This window comes from Oncorhynchus keta, chromosome 27 (assembly GCF_023373465.1).
Source record: "Oncorhynchus keta strain PuntledgeMale-10-30-2019 chromosome 27, Oket_V2, whole genome shotgun sequence".
NCBI lineage: Eukaryota > Metazoa > Chordata > Actinopteri > Salmoniformes > Salmonidae > Oncorhynchus > Oncorhynchus keta.
In genome coordinates this window covers 20,704,220-20,727,689 of record NC_068447.1, presented here as the reverse complement: position 1 = coordinate 20,727,689, position 23,470 = coordinate 20,704,220, and the positions used below count along the sequence as shown (strand labels likewise).

The window sequence follows — 23,470 nt, the reverse complement described above, 5'->3', positions numbered from 1 at the left end:
TGTAAAACAACACCTATCGTACTACTATGGCGGACCCTGTAAAACAACACCTATCGTACTACTATGGCGGACCCTGTAAAACAACACCTATCGTACTACTATGGCTGACCTATTGTACTACTATGGCTGACCCTGTAAAACAACACCTATCGTACTACTATGGCGGACCCTGTAAAACAACACCTATTGTACTACTATGGCTGACCCTGTAAAACAACACCTATTGTACTACTATGGCTGACCCTGTAAAACAACACCTATCGTACTACTATGGCGGACCCTGTAAAACAACACCTATTGTACTACTATGGCTGACCCTGTAAAACAACACCTATTGTACTACTATGGCTGACCCTGTAAAACAACACCTATCGTACTACTATGGCTGACCCTGTAAAACAACACCTATCGTACTACTATGGCCTGTAAAACAACACCCTGTAAAACAACACCTATCGTACTACTATGGCTGACCCTGTAAAACAACACCTATCGTACTACTATGTCTGACCCTGTAAAACAACACCTATTGTACTACTATGTCTGACCCTGTAAAACAACACCTATTGTACTACTATGGCTGACCCTGTAAAACAACACCTATCGTACTACTATGGCTGACCCTGTAAAACAACACCTATTGTACTACTATGGCGGACCCTGTAAAACAACACCTATTGTACTACTATGGCTGACCCTGTAAAACAACACCTATCGTACTACTATGGCTGACCCTGTAAAACAACACCTATTGTACTACTATGGCGGACCCTGTAAAACAACACCTATTGTACTACTATGGCGGACCCTGTAAAACAACACCTATCGTACTACTATGGCTGACCCTGTAAAACAACACCTATTGTACTACTATGGCTGACCCTGTAAAACAACACCTATTGTACTACTATGGCGGACCCTGTAAAACAACACCTATCGTACTACTATGTCTGACCCTGTAAAACAACACCTATCGTACTACTATGTCTGACCCTGTAAAACAACACCTATCGTACTACTATGTCTGACCCTGTAAAACAACACCTATCGTACTACTATGTCTGACCCTGTAAAACAACACCTATCGTACTACTATGTCTGACCCTGTAAAACAACACCTATCGTACTACTATGGCGGACCCTGTAAAACAACACCTATCGTACTACTATGGCTGACCCTGTAAAACAACACCTATTGTACTACTATGGCTGACCCTGTAAAACAACACCTATCGTACTACTATGGCGGACCCTGTAAAACAACACCTATTGTACTACTATGGCTGACCCTGTAAAACAACACCTATTGTACTACTATGGCTGACCCTGTAAAACAACACCTATCGTACTACTATGGCGGACCCTGTAAAACAACACCTATTGTACTACTATGGCTGACCCTGTAAAACAACACCTATCGTACTACTATGGCTGACCCTGTAAAACAACACCTATTGTACTACTATGGCGGACCCTGTAAAACAACACCTATTGTACTACTATGGCTGACCCTGTAAAACAACACCTATCGTACTACTATGGCTGACCCTGTAAAACAACACCTATCGTACTACTATGGCTGACCCTGTAAAACAACACCTATTGTACTACTATGGCTGACCCTGTAAAACAACACCTATCGTACTACTATGGCTGACCCTGTAAAACAACACCTATTGTACTACTATGGCTGACCCTGTAAAACAACACCTATTGTACTACTATGGCGGACCCTGTAAAACAACACCTATCGTACTACTATGTCTGACCCTGTAAAACAACACCTATCGTACTACTATGTCTGACCCTGTAAAACAACACCTATTGTACTACTATGTCTGACCCTGTAAAACAACACCTATCATACTACTATGTCTGACCCTGTAAAACAACACCTATCGTACTACTATGGCTGACCCTGTAAAACAACACCTATCGTACTACTATGGCGGACCCTGTAAAACAACACCTATCGTACTACTATGGCTGACCCTGTAAAACAACACCTATTGTACTACTATGGCTGACCCTGTAAAACAACACCTATCGTACTACTATGGCTGACCCTGTAAAACAACACCTATTGTACTACTATGGCTGACCCTGTAAAACAACACCTATTGTACTACTATGGCTGACCCTGTAAAACAACACCTATCGTACTACTATGGCGGACCCTGTAAAACAACACCTATTGTACTACTATGGCTGACCCTGTAAAACAACACCTATCGTACTACTATGGCTGACCCTGTAAAACAACACCTATCGTACTACTATGGCTGACCCTGTAAAACAACACCTATCGTACTACTATGGCTGACCCTGTAAAACAACACCTATCGTACTACTATGGCTGACCCTGTAAAACAACACCTATCGTACTACTATGGCTGACCCTGTAAAACAACACCTATCGTACTACTATGGCTGACCCTGTAAAACAACACCTATCGTACTACTATGGCTGACCCTGTAAAACAACACCTATCGTACTACTATGTCTGACCCTGTAAAACAACACCTATCGTACTACTATGTCTGACCCTGTAAAACAACACCTATCGTACTACTATGGCTGACCCTGTAAAACAACACCTATCGTACTACTATGGCTGACCCTGTAAAACAACACCTATTGTACTACTATGGCTGACCCTGTAAAACAACACCTATTGTACTACTATGGCTGACCCTGTAAAACAACACCTATGGCTGATCCTGTAAAACAACACCTATCTACTATGGCTGACCCTGTAAAACAACACCTATCGTACTACTATGGCTGACCCTGTAAAACAACACCTATCGTACTACTATGGCTGACCCTGTAAAACAACACCTATCGTACTACTATGGCTGACCCTGTAAAACAACACCTATTGTACTACTATGGCTGACCCTGTAAAACAACACCTATTGTACTACTATGGCTGACCCTGTAAAACAACACCTATCGTACTACTATGGCTGACCCTGTAAAACAACACCTATCGTACTACTATGGCTGACCCTGTAAAACAACACCTATCGTACTACTATGTCTGACCCTGTAAAACAACACCTATCGTACTACTATGGCTGACCCTGTAAAACAACACCTATCGTACTACTATGTCTGACCCTGTAAAACAACACCTATCGTACTACTATGGCTGACCCTGTAAAACAACACCTATCGTACTACTATGTCTGACCCTGTAAAACAACACCTATCGTACTACTATGTCTGACCCTGTAAAACAACACCTATCGTACTACTATGTCTGACCCTGTAAAACAACACCTATCGTACTACTATGTCTGACCCTGTAAAACAACACCTATCGTACTACTATGGCTGACCCTGTAAAACAACACCTATTGTACTACTATGTCTGACCCTGTAAAACAACACCTATCGTACTACTATGTCTGACCCTGTAAAACAACACCTATCGTACTACTATGTCTGACCCTGTAAAACAACACCTATCGTACTACTATGTCTGACCCTGTAAAACAACACCTATCGTACTACTATGTCTGACCCTGTAAAACAACACCTATCGTACTACTATGGCTGACCCTGTAAAACAACACCTATTGTACTACTATGGCTGACCCTGTAAAACAACACCTATCGTACTACTATGTCTGACCCTGTAAAACAACACCTATCGTACTACTATGGCTGACCCTGTAAAACAACACCTATCGTACTACTATGTCTGACCCTGTAAAACAACACCTATCGTACTACTATGGCTGACCCTGTAAAACAACACCTATCGTACTACTATGTCTGACCCTGTAAAACAACACCTATCGTACTACTATGGCTGACCCTGTAAAACAACACCTATCGTACTACTATGTCTGACCCTGTAAAACAACACCTATCGTACTACTATGGCTGACCCTGTAAAACAACACCTATCGTACTACTATGTCTGACCCTGTAAAACAACACCTATCGTACTACTATGGCTGACCCTGTAAAACAACACCTATCGTACTACTATGTCTGACCCTGTAAAACAACACCTATCGTACTACTATGTCTGACCCTGTAAAACAACACCTATCGTACTACTATGTCTGACCCTGTAAAACAACACCTATCGTACTACTATGTCTGACCCTGTAAAACAACACCTATCGTACTACTATGTCTGACCCTGTAAAACAACACCTATCGTACTACTATGTCTGACCCTGTAAAACAACACCTATTGTACTACTATGGCTGACCCTGTAAAACAACACCTATTGTACTACTATGGCTGACCCTGTAAACAACACCTATTGTACTACTATGGCTGACCCTGTAAAACAACACCTATTGTACTACTATGGCTGACCCTGTAAAACAACACCTATCGTACTACTATGGCTGACCCTGTAAAACAACACCTATCGTACTACTATGTCTGACCCTGTAAAACAACACCTATCGTACTACTATGGCTGACCCTGTAAAACAACACCTATCGTACTACTATGTCTGACCCTGTAAAACAACACCTATCGTACTACTATGGCTGACCCTGTAAAACAACACCTATCGTACTACTATGTCTGACCCTGTAAAACAACACCTATCGTACTACTATGGCTGACCCTGTAAAACAACACCTATCGTACTACTATGTCTGACCCTGTAAAACAACACCTATCGTACTACTATGGCTGACCCTGTAAAACAACACCTATCGTACTACTATGTCTGACCCTGTAAAACAACACCTATCGTACTACTATGGCTGACCCTGTAAAACAACACCTATCGTACTACTATGTCTGACCCTGTAAAACAACACCTATCGTGTACTACTATGGCTGACCCTGTAAAACAACACCTATCGTACTACTATGGCTGACCCTGTAAAACAACACCTATCGTACTACTATGGCTGACCCTGTAAAACAACACCTATCGTACTACTATGTCTGACCCTGTAAAACAACACCTATCGTACTACTATGTCTGACCCTGTAAAACAACACCTATCGTACTACTATGTCTGACCCTGTAAAACAACACCTATCGTACTACTATGTCTGACCCTGTAAAACAACACCTATCGTACTACTATGTCTGACCCTGTAAAACAACACCTATCGTACTACTATGTCTGACCCTGTAAAACAACACCTATCGTACTACTATGTCTGACCCTGTAAAACAACACCTATCGTACTACTATGTCTGACCCTGTAAAACAACACCTATCGTACTACTATGTCTGACCCTGTAAAACAACACCTATCGTACTACTATGTCTGACCCTGTAAAACAACACCTATCGTACTACTATGTCTGACCCTGTAAAACAACACCTATCGTACTACTATGTCTGACCCTGTAAAACAACACCTATCGTACTACTATGGCTGACCCTGTAAAACAACACCTATCGTACTACTATGTCTGACCCTGTAAAACAACACCTATCGTACTACTATGTCTGACCCTGTAAAACAACACCTATCGTACTACTATGTCTGACCCTGTAAAACAACACCTATCGTACTACTATGTCTGACCCTGTAAAACAACACCTATCGTACTACTATGTCTGACCCTGTAAAACAACACCTATCGTACTACTATGTCTGACCCTGTAAAACAACACCTATCGTACTACTATGTCTGACCCTGTAAAACAACACCTATCGTACTACTATGTCTGACCCTGTAAAACAACACCTATCGTACTACTATGTCTGACCCTGTAAAACAACACCTATCGTACTACTATGTCTGACCCTGTAAAACAACACCTATCGTACTACTATGTCTGACCCTGTAAAACAACACCTATCGTACTACTATGGCTGACCCTGTAAAACAACACCTATCGTACTACTATGGCTGACCCTGTAAAACAACACCTATCGTACTACTATGTCTGACCCTGTAAAACAACACCTATTGTACTACTATGGCTGACCCTGTAAAACAACACCTATTGTACTACTATGGCTGACCCTGTAAAACAACACCTATTGTACTACTATGGCTGACCCTGTAAAACAACACCTATCGTACTACTATGGCTGACCCTGTAAAACAACACCTATCGTACTACTATGGCTGACCCTGTAAAACAACACCTATCGTACTACTATGTCTGACCCTGTAAAACAACACCTATCGTACTACTATGTCTGACCCTGTAAAACAACACCTATCGTACTACTATGTCTGACCCTGTAAAACAACACCTATCGTACTACTATGGCTGACCCTGTAAAACAACACCTATCGTACTACTATGGCTGACCCTGTAAAACAACACCTATCGTACTACTATGTCTGACCCTGTAAAACAACACCTATCGTACTACTATGTCTGACCCTGTAAAACAACACCTATCGTACTACTATGTCTGACCCTGTAAAACAACACCTATCGTACTACTATGTCTGACCCTGTAAAACAACACCTATCGTACTACTATGTCTGACCCTGTAAAACAACACCTATCGTACTACTATGTCTGACCCTGTAAAACAACACCTATCGTACTACTATGTCTGACCCTGTAAAACAACACCTATTGTACTACTATGTCTGACCCTGTAAAACAACACCTATCGTACTACTATGTCTGACCCTGTAAAACAACACCTATGTCTGTACTACTATGTCTGACCCTGTAAAACAACACCTATCGTACTACTATGTCTGACCCTGTAAAACAACACCTATCGTACTACTATGTCTGACCCTGTAAAACAACACCTATCGTACTACTATGTCTGACCCTGTAAAACAACACCTATTGTACTACTATGTCTGACCCTGTAAAACAACACCTATCGTACTACTATGTCTGACCCTGTAAAACAACACCTATCGTACTACTATGTCTGACCCTGTAAAACAACACCTATCGTACTACTATGTCTGACCCTGTAAAACAACACCTATCGTACTACTATGTCTGACCCTGTAAAACAACACCTATCGTACTACTATGTCTGACCCTGTAAAACAACACCTATCGTACTACTATGGCTGACCCTGTAAAACAACACCTATCGTACTACTATGGCTGACCCTGTAAAACAACACCTATCGTACTACTATGTCTGACCCTGTAAAACAACACCTATCGTACTACTATGTCTGACCCTGTAAAACAACACCTATCGTACTACTATGTCTGACCCTGTAAAACAACACCTATCGTACTACTATGGCTGACCCTGTAAAACAACACCTATCGTACTACTATGTCTGACCCTGTAAAACAACACCTATCGTACTACTATGTCTGACCCTGTAAAACAACACCTATTGTACTACTATGGCTGACCCTGTAAAACAACACCCATCGTACTACTATGTCTGACCCTGTAAAACAACACCTATCGTACTACTATGGCTGACCCTGTAAAACAACACCTATCGTACTACTATGTCTGACCCTGTAAAACAACACCTATCGTACTACTATGGCTGACCCTGTAAAACAACACCTATCGTACTACTATGTCTGACCCTGTAAAACAACACCTATTGTACTACTATGGCTGACCCTGTAAAACAACACCTATCGTACTACTATGTCTGACCATGTAAAACAACACCTATTGTACTACTATGTCTGACCCTGTAAAACAACACCTATCGTACTACTATGTCTGACCCTGTAAAACAACACCTATCGTACTACTATGTCTGACCCTGTAAAAAAACAACACCTATTGTACTACTATGTCTGACCCTGTAAAACAACACCTATTGTACTACTATGTCTGACCCTGTAAAACAACACCTATCGTACTACTATGTCTGACCCTGTAAAACAACACCTATCGTACTACTATGTCTGACCCTGTAAAACAACACCTATCGTACTACTATGTCTGACCCTGTAAAACAACACCTATCGTACTACTATGTCTGACCCTGTAAAACAACACCTATCGTACTACTATGTCTGACCCTGTAAAACAACACCTATCGTACTACTATGTCTGACCCTGTAAAACAACACCTATCGTACTACTATGTCTGACCCTGTAAAACAACACCTATCGTACTACTATGTCTGACCCTGTAAAACAACACCTATCGTACTACTATGTCTGACCCTGTAAAACAACACCTATTGTACTACTATGTCTGACCCTGTAAAACAACACCTATCGTACTACTATGGCTGACCCTGTAAAACAACACCTATTGTACTACTATGTCTGACCCTGTAAAACAACACCTATCGTACTACTATGTCTGACCCTGTAAAACAACACCTATTGTACTACTATGTCTGACCCTGTAAAACAACACCTATCGTACTACTATGTCTGACCCTGTAAAACAACACCTATCGTACTACTATGTCTGACCCTGTAAAACAACACCTATCGTACTACTATGTCTGACCCTGTAAAACAACACCTATCGTACTACTATGTCTGACCCTGTAAAACAACACCTATCGTACTACTATGTCTGACCCTGTAAAACAACACCTATCGTACTACTATGGCTGACCCTGTAAAACAACACCTATTGTACTACTATGGCTGACCCTGTAAAACAACACCTATCGTACTACTATGGCTGACCCTGTAAAACAACACCTATCGTACTACTATGGCTGACCCTGTAAAACAACACCTATCGTACTACTATGTCTGACCCTGTAAAACAACACCTATCGTACTACTATGTCTGACCCTGTAAAACAACACCTATCGTACTACTATGTCTGACCCTGTAAAACAACACCTATCGTACTACTATGTCTGACCCTGTAAAACAACACCTATCGTACTACTATGTCTGACCCTGTAAAACAACACCTATCGTACTACTATGGCTGACCCTGTAAAACAACACCTATTGTACTACTATGTCTGACCCTGTAAAACAACACCTATCGTACTACTATGGCTGACCCTGTAAAACAACACCTATCGTACTACTATGTCTGACCCTGTAAAACAACACCTATCGTACTACTATGTCTGACCCTGTAAAACAACACCTATCGTACTACTATGTCTGACCCTGTAAAACAACACCTATCGTACTACTATGTCTGACCCTGTAAAACAACACCTATCGTACTACTATGTCTGACCCTGTAAAACAACACCTATTGTACTACTATGTCTGACCCTGTAAAACAACACCTATTGTACTACTATGTCTGACCCTGTAAAACAACACCTATTGTACTACTATGGCTGACCCTGTAAAACAACACCTATTGTACTACTATGTCTGACCCTGTAAAACAACACCTATCGTACTACTATGTCTGACCCTGTAAAACAAAACCTATCGTACTACTATGTCTGACCCTGTAAAACAACACCTATCGTACTACTATGTCTGACCCTGTAAAACAACACCTATTGTACTACTATGTCTGACCCTGTAAAACAACACCTATCGTACTACTATGTCTGACCCTGTAAAACAACACCTATCGTACTACTATGTCTGACCCTGTAAAACAACACCTATCGTACTACTATGTCTGACCCTGTAAAACAACACCTATCGTACTACTATGTCTGACCCTGTAAAACAACACCTATCGTACTACTATGTCTGACCCTGTAAAACAACACCTATCGTACTACTATGTCTGACCCTGTAAAACAACACCTATTGTACTACTATGTCTGACCCTGTAAAACAACACCTATCGTACTACTATGTCTGACCCTGTAAAACAACACCTATCGTACTACTATGTCTGACCCTGTAAAACAACACCTATTGTACTACTATGTCTGACCCTGTAAAACAACACCTATCGTACTACTATGTCTGACCCTGTAAAACAACACCTATTGTACTACTATGTCTGACCCTGTAAAACAACACCTATCGTACTACTATGTCTGACCCTGTAAAACAACACCTATTGTACTACTATGTCTGACCCTGTAAAACAACACCTATCGTACTACTATGTCTGACCCTGTAAAACAACACCTATTGTACTACTATGTCTGACCCTGTAAAACAACACCTATCGTACTACTATGTCTGACCCTGTAAAACAACACCTATCGTACTACTATGTCTGACCCTGTAAAACAACACCTATCGTACTACTATGGCTGACCCTGTAAAACAACACCTATCGTACTACTATGGCTGACCCTGTAAAACAACACCTATCGTACTACTATGTCTGACCCTGTAAAACAACACCTATCGTACTACTATGTCTGACCCTGTAAAACAACACCTATCGTACTACTATGTCTGACCCTGTAAAACAACACCTATCGTACTACTATGTCTGACCCTGTAAAACAACACCTATCGTACTACTATGGCTGACCCTGTAAAACAACACCTATCGTACTACTATGTCTGACCCTGTAAAACAACACCTATCGTACTACTATGGCTGACCCTGTAAAACAACACCTATCGTACTACTATGTCTGACCCTGTAAAACAACACCTATCGTACTACTATGGCTGACCCTGTAAAACAACACCTATCGTACTACTATGTCTGACCCTGTAAAACAACACCTATCGTACTACTATGTCTGACCCTGTAAAACAACACCTATCGTACTACTATGTCTGACCCTGTAAAACAACACCTATCGTACTACTATGTCTGACCCTGTAAAACAACACCTATCGTACTACTATGTCTGACCCTGTAAAACAACACCTATTGTACTACTATGGCTGACCCTGTAAAACAACACCTATTGTACTACTATGGCTGACCCTGTAAAACAACACCTATTGTACTACTATGGCTGACCCTGTAAAACAACACCTATTGTACTACTATGTCTGACCCTGTAAAACAACACCTATCGTACTACTATGTCTGACCCTGTAAAACAACACCTATCGTACTACTATGTCTGACCCTGTAAAACAACACCTATCGTACTACTATGTCTGACCCTGTAAAACAACACCTATCGTACTACTATGTCTGACCCTGTAAAACAACACCTATCGTACTACTATGGCTGACCCTGTAAAACAACACCTATCGTACTACTATGTCTGACCCTGTAAAACAACACCTATCGTACTACTATGTCTGACCCTGTAAAACAACACCTATCGTACTACTATGGCTGACCCTGTAAAACAACACCTATCGTACTACTATGTCTGACCCTGTAAAACAACACCTATCGTACTACTATGTCTGACCCTGTAAAACAACACCTATTGTACTACTATGTCTGACCCTGTAAAACAACACCTATCGTACTACTATGTCTGACCCTGTAAAACAACACCTATCGTACTACTATGTCTGACCCTGTAAAAAAACAACACCTATCGTACTACTATGTCTGACCCTGTAAAACAACACCTATCGTACTACTATGTCTGACCCTGTAAAACAACACCTATCGTACTACTATGTCTGACCCTGTAAAACAACACCTATCGTACTACTATGTCTGACCCTGTAAAACAACACCTATCGTACTACTATGTCTGACCCTGTAAAACAACACCTATCGTACTACTATGTCTGACCCTGTAAAACAACACCTATTGTACTACTATGTCTGACCCTGTAAAACAACACCTATCGTACTACTATGTCTGACCCTGTAAAACAACACCTATCGTACTACTATGTCTGACCCTGTAAAACAACACCTATCGTACTACTATGTCTGACCCTGTAAAACAACACCTATCGTACTACTATGTCTGACCCTGTAAAACAACACCTATCGTACTACTATGGCTGACCCTGTAAAACAACACCTATTGTACTACTATGTCTGACCCTGTAAAACAACACCTATCGTACTACTATGTCTGACCCTGTAAAACAACACCTATTGTACTACTATGTCTGACCCTGTAAAACAACACCTATTGTACTACTATGTCTGACCCTGTAAAACAACACCTATCGTACTACTATGTCTGACCCTGTAAAACAACACCTATCGTACTACTATGGCTGACCCTGTAAAACAACACCTATCGTACTACTATGTCTGACCCTGTAAAACAACACCTATCGTACTACTATGTCTGACCCTGTAAAACAACACCTATCGTACTACTATGTCTGACCCTGTAAAACAACACCTATCGTACTACTATGTCTGACCCTGTAAAACAACACCTATCGTACTACTATGTCTGACCCTGTAAAATAACACCTATCGTACTACTATGTCTGACCCTGTAAAACAACACCTATCGTACTACTATGTCTGACCCTGTAAAACAACACCTATCGTACTACTATGTCTGACCCTGTAAAACAACACCTATCGTACTACTATGTCTGACCCTGTAAAACAACACCTATCGTACTACTATGTCTGACCCTGTAAAACAACACCTATCGTACTACTATGTCTGACCCTGTAAAACAACACCTATTGTACTACTATGTCTGACCCTGTAAAACAACACCTATCGTACTACTATGTCTGACCCTGTAAAACAACACCTATCGTACTACTATGGCTGACCCTGTAAAACAACACCTATTGTACTACTATGTCTGACCCTGTAAAACAACACCTATTGTACTACTATGTCTGACCCTGTAAAACAACACCTATCGTACTACTATGTCTGACCCTGTAAAACAACACCTATCGTACTACTATGGCTGACCCTGTAAAACAACACCTATCGTACTACTATGTCTGACCCTGTAAAACAACACCTATCGTACTACTATGTCTGACCCTGTAAAACAACACCTATCGTACTACTATGTCTGACCCTGTAAAACAACACCTATCGTACTACTATGTCTGACCCTGTAAAACAACACCTATCGTACTACTATGTCTGACCCTGTAAAACAACACCTATCGTACTACTATGTCTGACCCTGTAAAACAACACCTATCGTACTACTATGTCTGACCCTGTAAAACAACACCTATCGTACTACTATGTCTGACCCTGTAAAACAACACCTATCGTACTACTATGTCTGACCCTGTAAAACAACACATTTTACTGCACCTATCCGGTGTACTGTACGTCACAATCATTTTTTTTATTTTTTATTTTTTCCCGGCTGGAATATTCTGTGAGGACTCGCCTGCCTGAAGGCTGCAGACTGGCTATGTGCTGTGAAACTGAGGCTACATTATTGAATGACTGCAGAATTCCTCGTCACTCAGTCAAGATGAGAACACCAGGCAGGCAGAGACATCAGAGCCTGGAGTCTAGTGCTGTGGGTTTGAGTGTCTTCACCTGCCACTGGCAGAGTGTCTGTTCTCTGGGCATGAAAGAAAGAGCTCTCTGTTTACACAGGCAGCCAGAGAGCAGTCCACTGGCAGCCAAAGAGCAGTCCACTGTCTCCGTTAGAAAAAAAATGATAACTCTGTGAGATAAATGCAAGGGGCATCATAGAGGGGAGTGTTTTACTCCTCACACTGCTCTGTGTGGAGTATTCAAATCTTATACATAGGCGATTCTAACATGGAACCTCAAACATAGTTTTAATGCAACAGTCTAAAAGTATTGGGTAAAACTGTGGTTTTCGTGAAATGAACATCCTGGGACGTGCACAATATTTCATTTGTAGCTTCAGACCTACTGCTCGGTATCTACATTAAACACTCTCCCCCTCCAACTCAGTGCTCCACATGTCCCAGCTTGATTAATATATCACAGATAAAATAATGATGATTTAATTCATCAGGCTCCTGCTAGCCCTAGGCTGATGGTCCTAGGCTGATGAGTCTAAGTGCCACGGGCCGTGTGCTACATTAACAGCGTCCATTATTCATCCCCATATCCCGGAGATTCCCAAAATGCACTCCAGGATGTGACGGTGGCGTTTCAGAAATCAGTGGTCCCTGATGGGTTCAACCCCTCTTACCCATTCCTCTGTCCCCCCACTACCCCGCAAAACCCCAATCGTACCATCACTCCACCCCCGAGGGGGATCCATAATGCTCCAATTATATTTATCACCTCTGGAGCAGAGGCAGAACGACAACAGGCTCCCTCCACTGACACTTTCCTCCCGATGCAGCTCAAGTGGGAGCCCACAGAAATATAATTCCATTGCTATTCTGTGCACATGAACCCCTTCCTTCCTTATCCCATGTTCCATTCCACTGTCACGTTGTCTCTAGAAGAGAGCGGGGACGGCTGCTGGAGCACACTTTTCCACTTTAGAATGATCATATTCTGAGAACACATCAAGCTATTGGTCAAATACTAGGGCAGTCACTCCATATGTATGAAGTCAAAATAAAATAAAATGCTCTTACATTTTTCCGCTTCAGTCCCTCGGCTAAATATTTGGAGTGCCTTTGACAGGTTTTTCATTGTTCAAACTAATGATATGAAAACCCGGATGTGGCAGCATACAGCAATTAATTTAAGAGTGATGTTTGTGGGAGAATCTAATCCTCAAACGCGCTGCATGAGTTTGTTTATCAAAGAGAAAAAACAAACTCCATTACACTGGACCCAATACAGAGGTACACACCAAGAAAATACAAACAAGATTCATCTTCCCATGCAGCAATTCTAAAGCAAAGACAACTCATTCAAATTAAACTGCAAGGGTGGAATACTACCAAAACAAGGGAGAAAGAGGAGAGTGGAAAACAGAGCAGATCGATATGAGCTGACCAACACTCTGCTCGGGGTAATGGGCAGCCATATTGCATTAGTCCGGGAGAAGCTTCTCCTTGAAGTGGTGAAGCGAGAATGTTACTAATGCATCTGCCATGTCACTTCCAGAAACATCTGAAGGCCCTACAGATCAACTCAAACAACAAACTGTGGCTGTATCTGGGACTGCACGTTTCTCTTTCAATGTTATTGAAGAGATTTCTACTGCATCACTGCTTCAGTGCAAATACAGTATGATGCATATTCATTTCAATCCAATGCAGCATCTCGTACTGCAAATGACACATTCTCTCATGTTATGAATATCGAGAGTTATCATTCTGAAATCAAAGCTTTTATCAAAAGCACAATGCCTAGAGTGTGCAGGGCTTTCATTGAGGGAAATGATTCCTATTTGATTTGTATGGGGATACAGAAGGGCATTCCCTGACTGCAGCTCTATTGTAATGGATGAGTCAACCAGAACAGCAAGATACATTTCTAACTCCCTCGTCTGTGATGTTTTTACAGTCACAACAATATTATCAATGCAGCGTTTTGCCGAGACAAAAACACCAGTGAAAGAAGTACAACAGACAGAAAACCATCTGGTCATTGCAGACCCACCATGTGCAGACCTACCATGTGCAGACCTAGCATGTGCAGACCTACCATGTGCAGACCTACCATGTGCAGACCCACCATGTGCAGACCTATCATGTGCAGACCTACCATGTGCAGACCTACCATGTGCAGACCTACCATGTGCAGACCTACCATGTGCAGACCCACCATGTGCAGACCCACAATGTGCAGACCTACCATGTGCAGACCTACCATGTGCACACCTACCATGTGCAGACCCACCATGTGCAGACCTACCATGTGCAGACCTACCATGTGAAGACCTACCATGTGCACACCTACCATGTGCACACCTACCATGTGCACACCTACCATGTGCAGACCCATCATGTGCAGACCTACCATGTGCAGACCTACCATGTGCAGACCTACCATGTGCAGACCCACCATGTGCAGACCTACCATGTGCAGACCCACCATGTGCACACCTACCATGTGCAGACCCACCATGTGCGTTGGAGTATGTAACACACTGAAATAAAATCCCCTCCAAAGTAACCCACTAAATCATCAGGACTTTTCTTCCCAATACCCTCTTAGTGTTCTGCTGAGACTCATCCTGCAGCTGTTCTCTCCAGCGCCACAACAGCCTCTTAAAGTTTTAATGAGTGATCACACTGCACATGAACAAATTAAATTTTCATGTCCTCCAGACTTCTTATCGTCGCCCAAGGGATATCAGAGACGGAAAAGGAAGTGAGACATCCCACTCCCTCATTTTTCTGTTTCAATGGAAGTGAATGAACTAAGTAGACCAGACCAAGCTCTGTCTATGGGAGAGCCACTCCCTAAAGTAGACAGGAAGTTGCCAATTTTTTAAAATGGTAACGGCCTGAGTGAAACGGCCTGAGTGAACTAATGTATCTTAATTTATCCACCATCTTTAAGAATATCATTAGCTCTCGCCCTTTCCTCTACACTAGCATCACTCCTCAGTACCGATGCTCAGGATTGGTTGACAGGGGTCTAGCTAGTAGCTGCAGATTACAGGAAAATAGTTGGGATCTGTAAAGGTTAAGGCAGAGATCTGTATATAATGACGAGATGCTGGGCAAAAACTGGTTGAATAAACGTTGTTGCCATGTAATTTCAACCCCAAAAAATGATGTGATCACTTTGACAACTCAACCAAATGTAAATCAAAACTAGATGTTGAAACTACGTCTGTGCCCAATGGCTCATGTTTCCTTCTTAACAATGGGAGTCGTTGTCCCAAAGCCAGAAAGGCAGGCCTACATATTAAGCCCATAGAAACGCATTGGGATTATTTTTTACAGATTTTTGCGGAAGATAACCCTTCCTGCTTCGCCTCTTCCTTTCTTGTCAAGGTGAGAATCAGGAAGTAACCTTGGTTCCCTAGGTACAGTGGTATTGTCGGGGGAGGAGTTGTATGAATGCTGAAGCGTAGATCACGGAATGTCATTTCCTGGTCCAGATGATGAAGTAGGTAATCCTTTCTTAAAGCAGCGCCTCTGTTGCTGGGATGGAAATGGAATTGAGAGTTCTCCCACACAACAGATATTGCCAGCACCCACAGAACAAACTCTTATATTCTTAGATCATATTTTACTCAGGGTCACTCACAGAGCTGAAAGTCACTCACAGTACTAGAAGTCACTATGATAATTGTTGTCAATACATTAATACTTCTTAAATTATAACAAAATATAATTGTCTGTGTAGTCTCAGCATGGAATGTACAACAATTTGTTGGTCCATAGTGAGCCCCAGATGGACAAAACAGCCCCTCCCTCCCCCTCCCTCCCTACCTCCCCCCTCCCTCCCTCCCTCCCTCCCTCCCTCCCTCCCTCCCTCCCTCCCTCCCTCCCTCCTCCCTCCCTCCCTACCCTCCCTCCCTCCCTCCCCCTCCCCCTCCCTCCCCCCTCCCTCCCTCCCTCCCTCCCCCCTCCCTCCCTCCCTCCCCTCCCTCCCCCTCCCTCCCACCCTCCCTCTCCCCCCTCCCCCTACCTCCCCCTCCCTCCCTCCCCTCCCTCCCTCCCCCCCCTCCCCCTCCCTCCCTCCCTCCCTCCCTCCCTCCCTCCCTCCCGTCAGTGTGCTGCCTGTCTTAAATTGGCAGTGTAATTATAACCTGCTATACGGTGGAGGAGGGCATTCTCACCTGTGATCATTCCCTGTCTGTATGGAACCAGGGGTGAAAAATGCTTCAAGAGGAACAACATGACTACAGCGCTTTGAGAAATAACTCCAAAACTAAATCTAACCATAGTATATTATCATTTACAGTATCATATCCACTACTACATCCATTACTTACCAGCCTCTTTGGAGATCTGTTGGAAGGCCTCCACGCCCTTCTCTCCATAGCTGCCCTCAGAGGCAACGGTGGAGACGTAGGTCCAGTCCAGGGCTCTGATGATGTCCACCATTGCCTGGGCCTGAAATGAGTCCGGGGGAACCACCCGAGAGAAGAAGTCATAGCGCCGGTCATCACTCAGCTCTGGGGCCGTGGAGGCATAGCTGATCTGAGGGATCTGATTGGAGGAGAGTGAAGTGAATAGAAGAGATTTTACTTCTCTTATGCTCAACAGGGTGCAACAACAGTATACAACTTTCAGCCCTATTCATTATAGTTCTGTCTGCAATGTTCTGAATGTTCTACCTAACTCAATGTGTTCTACCTAACTGAATGTGTTCTACCTAACTGAATGTGTTCTACATAACTGAATACTCCATGCTGAATATGCTTAATGTTGATGGTGGATGACACGAGTTTCAACCAGACAGAGAACGAAAAAATCTTTGAGACCTATTGAGACCTAGTAAAAAGCACAGTATAAAAGCAATATCATCATTACTAGTATTATTAAGCAGTGTATCATCACTTGAGATGTTCCCGGTCCCCTATAATTGTCACAGACAGCTTGGCTCTCAAATAAGTATTGCTGTTTACCCCATCAAATGCTATTGGTGATGTGTAAATTAAATAGGATTTTATAAGACACTGTGTATCACCTCACCTCTCCTCACCCCTCACATCCCTCCTCACCCCTCGAATCCCTCATCACCTCTCCTCATCACCTCTCCTCTCTCCTCCTCACCTCACCTCTCCTCTCCTCACCCCTCGAATCCCTCATCACCTCTCCTCTCTCCCTCCTCACCCCTCCTCACCTCTCCTCACCCCTCACATCCCTCCTAACCTCTCGCATCCCTCCTCACCTCTCCTCACCCCTCAAATCCCTCATTACCTCTCCTCTCTTCTCCTCACCGCTCCTCACCCCTCACATCCCTCCTAACCTCTCACCTCTCCTCACCCCTCAAATCCCTCATCACCTCTCCTCTCTTCTCCTCACCGCTCCTCACCTCTCCTCACCTCTCCTCACCCCTCAAATCCCTCCTCACCTCTCCTCACCTCTCCTCACCCCTCACATCCCTCCTAAACTCTCGCATCCCTCCTCACCTCTCCTCTCCCCTCAAATCCCTCATCACCTCTCCTCTCTTCTCCTCACCGCTCCTCACCCCTCACATCCCTCCTAACCTCTCACCTCTCCTCACCCCTCAAATCCCTCATCACCTCTCCTCTCTTCTCCTCACCGCTCCTCACCTCTCCTCACCTCTCCTCACCCCTCAAATCCCTCCTCACCTCTCCTCACCTCACCTCTCCTCACCCCTCACATCCCTCCTAACCTCTCACCTCTCCTCACCCCTCAAATCCCTCATCACCTCTCCTCTCCCATCCTCACCTCTCCTCACCCCTCACATTCCTTCAAACCCTTACTCACCTCTCGCATCCCTCCACACCCCTCCTCTCCCTTCCTCACCCCTCCTCACCTCAGCTCTCCCCTCCCCTCCTCACCCCTCCTCTCCCTTCCTAACCCCTCCTCACCTAGGCTCTCCACTCCTCTCCTCACCCCTCCTCACCTGTCCCCGGTGCAATCACAGAGATGTTATGAGTGTTCAGGTACAGACCAGCTACCTTGAATAACTCAGGTGGGCTGGGTGCATCACATTGATATTGTTGGATATGGTTGAGATACCCCATCATACCATCTTATCTAAGCTGCTGTTTAAATGCAATCCATTCCTATTAGGCTGATCAGAAGCAGCTGGACACTGGGGAAACAGGGGAATGAGGACACAGAAGCCCACTGATGGAATTCCACAACCCTGGCTAACAGCACTGAGTATGAGTTATGGCTTTGACCTACTACTGCACAAAGCAGACTCATAGAGGATGGGAACAGGAGGTCATGTTCAAAGCAACTTAATACATGTTGAACGGCCAAACGTATATGCGAGTACAACATCCGTTCTGGTTGTAATCCAATTACACAAATTCAGGGGAGGGAATACTGTCAGATGCTAAACCACTTCAGTGAGTTAGAATTTAGTGTTCTGGTTCAAAAGTGGGCAGCAGTCAGGTAATCTAGCATTTAAGAGCGTTGGGCCAGTAACCGAAAGGTCACTGGTTTGGATCCACGAGTCTACTAGGTAAAAAATATATTGAATGTACCCTTGAGCAAGGCACTTAACTCTAATTGCTCCTGTAAGTCGCTCTGGATAAGAGCATCTGCTAAATTACTTTTAAAAAAACTATGATACAATGTAATAAAAGGATGAGAAAGAGAATGCCAGGATTTGTATTTTAACACACTGTCTCTCTCTTTCACTCTCTTCATCTCTCTCTCTTTATTTCGGTCTCTCTCTTTCTCTCTCTATCTCTTGTCTCTCTATCGCTGTCTCTCTATCTCTCTATCGCTGTCTCTCTCTTTCTGTATCTCTGTCTCCGTCTCTCTGTCTCTCTCTTTCTGTATCTCTGTCTCCGTCTCTCTGTCACCGTCTCTCTGTCTCTCTCGTTCTGTATCTCTGTCTCCGTCTCTCTGTCTCTCTCTTTCTGTATCTCTGTCTCCGTCTCTCTGTCTCTCTCTTTCTGTATCTCTGTCTCCGTCTCTCTGTCTCTCTCTTTCTGTATCTCTGTCTCCGTCTCTCTGTCTCTCTCTTTCTGTATCTCTGTCTCCGTCTTTCTGTCTCCGTCTCTCTGTCTCTCTCTTTCTGTCTCTCTGTATCTCTGTCTCCGTCTCTCTGTCTCCGTCTCTCTGTCTCTCTCTTTCTGTATCTCTGTCTCTGTGTCTCCGTCTTTCTGTATCTCTCTTTCTGTCTCTCCGTCTCTCTGTCTCCGTCTCTCTGTCTCTCTCTTTCTGTATCTCTGTCTCCGTCTCTCTGTCTCTGTCTCTCTGTCTCCATCTCTCTGTCTCCGTCTCTCTGTCTCCGTCTCTCTGTCTCCGTCTCTCTGTCTCTCTCTTTCTGTATCTCTGTCTCCGTCTCTCTGTCTCCGTCTCTCTGTCTCAGTCTCTCTGTCTCTCTGTCTCCGTCTCTCTGTCTCCGTCTCTCTGTCTCTCTCTTTCTGTATCTCTGTCTCCGTCTCTCCGTCTCTCCGTCTCCGTCTCTCCGTCTCCGTCTCTCTGTCTCTCTCTTTCTGAATCTCTGTCTCCGTCTCTCTGTCTCTCTCTTTCTGTATCTCTGTCTCCGTCTCTCTCTTTCTGTATCTCTGTCTCCGTCTCTCTGTCTCTCTCTTTCTGTATCTCTGTCTCCGTCTCTCTGTCTCTCTCTTTCTGTATCTCTGTCTCCGTCTCTCTCTTTCTGTATCTCTGTCTCCGTCTCTCTGTCTCTCTCGTTCTGTATCTCTGTCTCCGTCTCTCTGTCTCTCTCTTTCTGTATCTCTGTCTCCGTCTCTCTGTCTCTCTCGTTCTGTATCTCTGTCTCCGTCTCTCTGTCTCTCTCTTTCTGTATCTCTGTCTCCGTCTCTCTGTCTCTCTCGTTCTGTATCTCTGTCTCCGTCTCTCTGTCTCTCTCGTTCTGTATCTCTGTCTCCGTCTCTCTGTCTCCGTCTCTCTGTCTCCGTCTCTCTGAAAGTATCTATTTGCAGTGTTTGGTAGGAGCTGTATCTCATCAATGTTGTTGTTCTTATAATATGATGCACTCTGGCGCCCCAGAGGTCTTATATAGGTCTGATAGATTGTTGAGTCACATCTTTTCAGAAAAATGGCTGGAAACAAACTATCCTCTCCTGAGCTTCTTGCTGCAGGAAATGCTATAAGAAGCAGAAAGTGGGCTGTGTGTTATTTTGGGAGCACAACCAAGCCCCATGTCTCATGGCCTGTTGATATAATTCTTACACACTACTTACTCTGGGCCTTTTTTAATTACCCCTTTGACCTCCCGCTGAATAAAGCTAAACCTTCAATCAGTAAATTCATGGGAGTGAGACTAAGAGCTTCCCACATGACTACAATACTACGAGACGCTGTGGGTATAAACTGTGATAAGGATTTCACACCTGTGCACCTCTCTCTCCGCTAGCTAATGGACTACAAATGAAGCAAGACTTTGTAATGTATCTAGAAGACTGTGTAAAATAGAAGGATTAAATTACAATATTTTGGAGCTTGATTACTTCCTCCTCTATTTATCATAGGGACAAAAGGTGAACTGTTCTGTTTTTCTGTCACTATCCTGCTTCATCAAGCAAAATCCAATCTGCTTCAGTGATAGGTTTTGTAAAATTCCCATTGATCAGACTGTTCTAAGCACTCTTTTCATTACAAGTGTCTTAAATGGACGTTGCATTCCAAATATTGAATCCTTCTGTAATGCACCATTAATTACCAGCTCAGCCAATAGACAGCCTACGTTAAAATAGACTGCACTTGCTGACGTCTGACTGTGATAAGATGACGCATAGGATCTCTACAGTGAAGTGGAGCCTGTTGTACATAACAATGCATAATCACATTTCTCCATTCTCTCAGTCCCACCATTGGTAAGGTAGTGTAGTGACTGCAGCCCATCCAGGCAGTCTAGACCATAATAACTCAAGCACAATTAAAATCAGAATGAATTGAACATGAGCAATTGAACTCAGGCTCAGGAACGAGGGGCAAAAAAGGTAGATTAACAATGACCCCTTTTCAGCATCACAATTACCCAGAGCTGATGTCTGGCGTCTGGCATTTGTGGTATGGATCAGAGTTAAGATTGCTAAGGGTAATCGCTCAGCTTGCTCTTAAATGTATCAGGGCTGACTGGATCAATGGGAGGAAAACACAGCGGTCTATTATAGGGGACACTCTTTTATAGATCTACCACCGTAAAGTGCTGCCTACCTCTCTGAATAACAATCCATAGCTGCAGTCTAGAAAGAGGAAGGAAGGGACAGTTTGCTTCTATTGTCATGAATCTTGCCCTGGAGGCAGAACTGAGCGATTTCCGCTAGATGGGACAGTTGCAAAGTCAAATTTGGCTTTATCGTAAGAATTCACAACAAAAGTTCGATTTTTGGTCTTCATTTAATGTTAGGGTTAGGTGTTATAGGGTTAGCAGAGTGGTTAAGGTTAGGTTTAAAATCATATTTCATGACCACTCTGCAGAGCTGCCTCTAGGACAAGATTAAATGCAAAGCTGTGAAGGAAGGGAGAGAGAGAGGGAGCTGAGAGGAGAGGTTGGGAGAGAGAAAGGAAGAGAGCTGAGAGAGAAAGTGAGCCAAAGAGGGGTTACTGTGTAAAGGTTAGAGACATTACTGTTACTGTGTAAAGGTTAGAGACATTACTGTGTGTGTGGGGGGTTACTGTGGGGTTACTGTGTAAAGGTTAGAGACATTACTGTGTGTGGGGGGGGTTACTGTAGGTTTACTGTGTAAAGGTTCGAGACATTACTGTGTGTGTGGGGGGTTACTGTGGGGTTACTGTGTAAAGGTTAGAGACATTACTGTGTGTGTGGGGGGTTACTGTGGGGTTACTGTGTAAAGGTTAGAGACATTACTGTGTGTGTGGGGGTTACTATGTAAAGGTTAGAGACATTACTGTGTGTGTGGGGGGTTACTGTGGGGTTACTGTGTAAAGGTTAGAGACATTACTGTGTGTGTGGGGGTTACTGTGGGGTTACTGTGTAAAGGTTAGAGACATTACTGTGTGTGGGGGGTTACTGTGGGGTTACTGTGTAAAGGTGTAGAGACATTACTTGTGTGGGGGGGGGTTACTGTGGGGTTACTGTGGGGTTACTGTGTAAAGGTTAGAGACATTACTGTGTGTGTGGGGGTTACTGTGTAAAGGTTAGAGACATTACTGTGTGTGGGGGGGTTACTGTGAGGTTACTGTGTAAAGGTTAGAGACATTACTGTGTGTGTGGGGGGTTACTGTGGGGTTACTGTGTAAAGGTTAGAGACATTACTGTGTGTGTGGGGGTTACTGTGGGATTACTGTGTAAAGGTTAGAGACATTACTGTGTGTGTGGGG

At 43.5% G+C, this 23,470-nt stretch overlaps 1 protein-coding gene across 5 annotated transcripts in view; it reads right to left on the bottom strand.

Annotated features, from left to right (window-relative positions):
• LOC118360272 (metabotropic glutamate receptor 7-like) overlaps nucleotides 1-23,470 on the bottom strand; it is a 194,611-nt gene that overhangs the window by 94,811 nt on the left and 76,330 nt on the right. For all 5 annotated transcript variants that reach the window (XM_052481899.1, XM_052481900.1, XM_052481901.1 and 2 more), the window contains exon 2: nucleotides 17,497-17,713. In XM_052481899.1, the coding sequence (XP_052337859.1) occupies nucleotides 17,497-17,713 (217 nt within the window). The remainder of the gene's footprint in view (nucleotides 1-17,496; nucleotides 17,714-23,470) is intronic.